This window comes from Myotis lucifugus, unplaced genomic scaffold (assembly GCF_000147115.1).
Source record: "Myotis lucifugus unplaced genomic scaffold, Myoluc2.0 scaffold_119, whole genome shotgun sequence".
Lineage (NCBI taxonomy): Eukaryota > Metazoa > Chordata > Mammalia > Chiroptera > Vespertilionidae > Myotis > Myotis lucifugus.
Window position 1 is genome coordinate 3,557,964 of NW_005871167.1, and position 5,235 is coordinate 3,563,198.

The following is a 5,235-nucleotide window of genomic DNA, read 5'->3' on the forward strand; positions in this document are numbered from 1 at the left end:
CATGCCCGGGTTTCAGGCTCGATCCCCAGTAAGGGGTGTGCAGGAGGCAGCTGATCAACCGATCAATGATTCTCTCTCAGCATTGATGTTTCTATCTCTCCCTCTCCCTTCTTCTCTGAAATCAATAAAAATACATTTTTTTAAACAGTAGAAATACTGGAATGATACTACTCCTTAAAGCACTCAGCTTTCCTTGCAAATAACACTCCCAGGGATACGTCTTCTGTATGACCTGAGTTCCTCATTCCCTCCTCCTCATCAGTTCTGTCCCTACATGAGGTTAGAGAGTCCCCTTTGACGACATTATTGGAGACGTCCACGTGCAGCAGGAGGCGATTTCTCTCGTGAGGAATGAGATGGCATCAGCCTGGGCGCCTTTGTGTCTCCTCTGGGAACGGTGTCACGCCCCAAGTCGGTTACTGGTGGGGGTATGATGCAGAAAGGCCAAGTAACATCTCAGGAGGAAGCGTCTGATGACTGCAGCTCCAGGTGCTCATTTCTTTAATCAACCACATCATAAAAATCAGAAAGAAAGAAACCGCAGTGAACAAAGGGAAAGGAAAAAACAGCCTTGTTCTCCTCAGCCTCTTCTTTCCCCTCTTCCTCCTCAGGGTGGGGGGCCACATCCGGGGCCGGGGCAGGTCTGCGAGGCAGACACTAAGTTTCACTTCCTGTCAACCTCAGAGCTGAGGCAGGATGTCGGGGGGCACCGGGGGGCCCAGGGCTGGGTCGTCAACGGGGGCCATCCAGGATTCCCTCTTGCAGAAGGTTCCACAGAGCAGCTGGCGGCGAGCACCTGCACGCCTCAGGTGGTGCAGCCGAGGCCAGTGCACCCCCTAGTTTTTAGGGGCCTTCACACTCTCTCCTCCAAGTAGTAACAAGACTGAGGACAGGACGCCAGGTCGGGCACCGGCAGCACAGGTGGTGAAAGAGCAGGGTTGACAATGGCCGTGTGACAACACTCGCAGGGACTGTGCATGGGACGCAAATAAGTTTTTCTAGTCTTTTTGAGACCTTCTGAGTTGGGCTTCTGCTGAGAGGCAGAGAGGTGGAGGGCAGGCAGGCAAGCTGTTACCCCCAAAACGTTTGAAGCTTCATTTCAAAGCCTTCGGTTGTTCCTAGTTAGCCATTGCTCTCATTTTTTTTGCGGTTTTTTTTTTTTTAAGTGGGGCAGGGAACTTGGTGATGGAGGTGGTCACTAACATTCGCCTCCTCCCTCCCCGGTTTCAGCGCTGCTGTGGGAAATGAACGTGAGCCCGGGTAGGGATTTGGAAAAAGGTACAACAGGGTTGAGGAGGAAAACACAGCACGGGGTTGGGGGAGGGCGGCAGTGACACCGGAGGAGAGGAGCCTGCAGCAGGCCCCTCCCAGGCTGCAGGGGAAACGAGTTTAGCAGGATTTCGCCCTGACGGGGCAGAGCTGCTGAAAAGAACCGGGGAGGGAGAACCTTGGGGTCCCGTAGAGACGAGGAAGGTGCGGGGCAGGGCGGGGCTGCAGAAGGTGTGGCCGCGCGGGCCCGCACTCCTGGCGGGTGGCCCGCTCGCCATCCCCGCCGCCCAGAGACCGGGAGGAGGCTCATTAGAATATGAGCGGGCCCCGCCCCGTGGCTGCACCCCGCCCTCTGACCCCGGGCCCCCCCGAGCCGGCGGCCGGGGTCGAAGGTCAGAGCAAATCCGTCACTTCGCCAGCCGGATCCGCGGGGCCGCCGCAGGCAGGGCAGAGCCCGGGGACCGGCCGCAGCGCCCTCCGCCTCGCCTGGCGGGTCTCTGTCCGGCGGGTTGAGCCGGGCGGCCGAGAGCAATCGGCGCGCGATTTCGACTGCCCATTTTCTAAGGATTAGGGGTCTTCCATTCGCCCCCAGCAACACTAGTGCGCCCGCCCCGGTGCATTCCCGAAGTTTGCCCGACCGGCTCCCTGTCCCCAAGCCGTTTTGGGACTTGGGCGCAGACCAGGGCCTGAGTATTCTTTTCTTCATTTATCAGCCTCCCCCCCCCCCCCTTTTCGGATGCAGGTGGGCCTTGCCCCCTTTTCCCTCGCGGGTCCTGTACGGACTAAGAGGGCCTGTGAGGAGAGGGCTGTGCCTCAGCATTCTTTCGGCGCCCAGCGGACTGCTTTCCACGCAGCAGGCGCTCGATAATGGTATCAGTGACAGTAAAAGAGCCCATTGTTTTCATTTTACTAACGTCTTCAGCTTCTACTCCCTTCCTCCTCCTCCTCCATCTTCGTCCATGAAATTGTGTACGCTCCCTTTAAGACTAAAATGGTGGCAGGCTACGATCGGGACTCCACTTCCGGTGGGGAGGGGGCGGGACCCCAGCCCGCTCACGCCGGAAGTGGTTTGCGCTCTCAAGATGGCGACTCCCTATGTAACTGACGAGACCGGCGGTGAGTGCGGGAGGCGCGGAGCCGTTTCTCTCCGGGCTCTCGGGGTAGGGGTTCGGACTTGGAAAAGGGTCTGTGCCCCGCCCATCCCGGGGCCCCTCCTTTGCCCCGCCCTTCGGACCGCCTTCCCCATTCATTCCTACGGGGTGCCACCTGCGCCCCCTTCTGGTCTCGAGTTTAGGGGTCTCTGCTTCCGGTCATCCAAACCTTGGGGTCCTTCAATGCTGGCCCCTACTCCAGGGCCCTCACGGGCCTTTAAGGTTTTCTCTAGCAGTCGAAGCTCCGGTCTCTCTCTTTTGGGTTCTCCAGCCTTGGGGGTTCCAACACTTAGTTCCCTCCAATTCCTACCTTCCCTTCCTTCCCCTCCCCCATCTTCTAGCTGTACCTGCTTTCTGCCCTACCCCAACCACATTTAAATTCTTTTTCTGGAAGCTGTGTCTGTAGATCTTCTCATTGCTCTATAGCGCTTTTCCCACTTTCTCCCTCATCTTTATTGTTGGTCCAGAGGTGTGAAGGGATGAGGATCCTAATAGAACTTTCAGCATGAGTTTTCTCCTCGGTGGCCCCACCCTCCTCTGCCTTCTCTGTTGATAGTGATAGGAGGTGAGGGATCTAAGGTGGAAGAAGGCAAACCAGGAACGCGTCTAGTGGTCTCTCAAGCCCTCTGACAAGTTGATGGAACCCAGTTATTCCTTCTGGCTGGAGAATTCCCAGTCTTGCTGATTGAAATGCTGAAGTGTCTGCTGCATATGTGAGCTTTATGTGTTGAAACCTGAAAATCAAGATTTTCATTGTGGTTTTGTCCCATCCTAATTTCCTCATCGTTAGAAAAATGTGCATAGGAATATCTAGTCATTGACAATCAAATAAGATAGTATATGTGAAAGCAATTTATAACATGCTGTGCAAGGCAAGGTGTTACTGTTTTCTCTTTTGTGAAGCCTTCACTGTGTATGTAGAGTCTTCTGTAGAAGTGATGCTGTGCCTGTGCTGTGGTACATACGGTCTGTTTTAAAATTTGCCATGTATGCTTCTTGCTTTGCTACTTTTCATGTCCTCTATATCCCAACCCACCTCTCCTATGATATCTAATGACAACCCTGGTCTCTGCTACCTCTCCCTAACCTCACATTGTAAAGTGGTGGGTACAACCTTTCCTGCTCTCTACTCAGTAGGTCCTTCTTCAACTAGCTTCTTTTAATGTGTGCTTTGAAAATATTACTCAACTTCCAATTTCCAGTACACTTCTTTATTCTTAACTGTTTTTTGTTATTGTTGTTACTGTTTTTTATTGACTTGGGGGAGAGAGAGGGACAGAGAAACATTGATGTGAGAGAGAAACATCAATCGGCTGCCTTCCTCACCCACCCTGACTGGGATTGAGCCCACAACCTGGGCATGTGCCCTGACCCGGAATCAAACTAGCGACCTCTTGGTGCGTGGGAGGATGCCCAACCAACTGAGCCACACCTGCCAGGGCTTACCTGTTTTCTTAAACTGATTTAATGAAAATCCAGATATTGCATCTCACCCTACCTTCCTACCAAGGATTATTTTCTGATCTCTGTGACCATGTGGAAGAGGAGAAGGAATCACATTGCTTTTTTGCTTTCTCTTACTACTTCCAGACCATTGATCTACCACTGTCACACTAATACTCATGGAATGCCAGAAGCCGGTCCACCCTTGCTGCTTGACACAGTCGCTGCAGGGAAGAAACATCTGCACAGCTTATGTTTCAAGGGACCTGGCATATATGGCATATGTTTGCTCCCCCCCTCTTAGCACTATGTGTTTTAAATAGGACCACCTCCCCGAGAAAGGTTGTTTCCCCAGGTGAGGATTTTTCCCTGGAGTTAGGGATTAACAGGACTAACAGGATTAAGGAAGGGAATAAAACTCCTTAACTAAGTGCCAGGCGGGTAATTAATCACTTTAACTACGAACAATCACGCTTAAGCTACATAATCTTTACTGAGGATAATCTCCTTCAGTTACTTCCTTGTAGCTTAACAGAACAATAGAGTAGTGACCTTGGAATGGAGATAACAAACGCCCTAACCTTTGGAATAGAATGGATAGGATTAAAATCAACTGGTATAAATACAGATGTAATAGGAGAATAAAGAACAGAACCTGGCTGGAGACCCTGACTAGAGAACCTGGCTAGGCTGCTGATCAACTGAACGCTGTCTCGTGTCATTCCTTCTTTGCCCAATCCGTTCACACCTTTGGGAACCCCTGGACCTGCTGGGGCTGGACCCCAACACTCATACCCCCAGTCTTGCCCTCACTCTCACCCCCTGTTGTCTGTGTCCATTGCTTATGCTTATATGCATGTATACAAGTCCTTTGGTTGATTTCTCCCCCTTACCCCCACCCTCCGTACCTTCCCTCTGAGGTTTGAGCATCTGATCGATGCTTCTCTGTCTCTATATCTGTTTTTGTACATCAGTTTATGTTGTTTGTTATAATCCACAAATGAATGAGATCATGTGATATATATCTTTCTCTGACTGACTAATTTCACTTAGCATAATGCTCTCCAGATCCATCCATGCTGTTGCAAATGGTAGGAGTTCCTTCCTTTTTACTGCAGCATAGTATTCCATTGTGTAGATGTGCAAAAGTTTTTTAATCCACTCATCTGCTGATGGGCACTTAGGCTGATTCCAAATCTTAGCTATTGTAAATTGTGCTGCTATGAACATAGGGGTGCATATATCCTTTCTGATTGGTGTTTCTAGTTTCTTGGGATATATTCCTAGGAGTGGGATCACTAGGTCAAATGGGAAGTTCCATTTTTAGTTTTTTGAGGAAACTCCATACTGTTCTCTCACAGGTGGCTGCACC

General features: G+C 51.3%; 1 protein-coding gene across 4 annotated transcripts in view; it reads left to right on the forward strand.

Moving 5' to 3' along the window:
• Positions 1-305: 305 nt before the first annotated feature.
• PYM1 (PYM homolog 1, exon junction complex associated factor) overlaps positions 306-5,235 on the forward strand; it is a 30,717-nt gene continuing 25,787 nt past the window's right edge. Inside the window, exon 1 of one of the 4 annotated variants that reach the window (XM_023757998.1) lies at positions 306-489. In XM_023757998.1, the coding sequence (XP_023613766.1) occupies positions 474-489 (16 nt within the window). In that variant the 5' untranslated portion in view covers positions 306-473. Of the gene's footprint in view, positions 490-1,765; positions 2,386-2,420; positions 3,134-5,235 lie in introns of those variants that run through there. The other 3 variants (XM_006093673.3, XM_023757999.1, XM_023758001.1) reach the window with 3 other exon arrangements.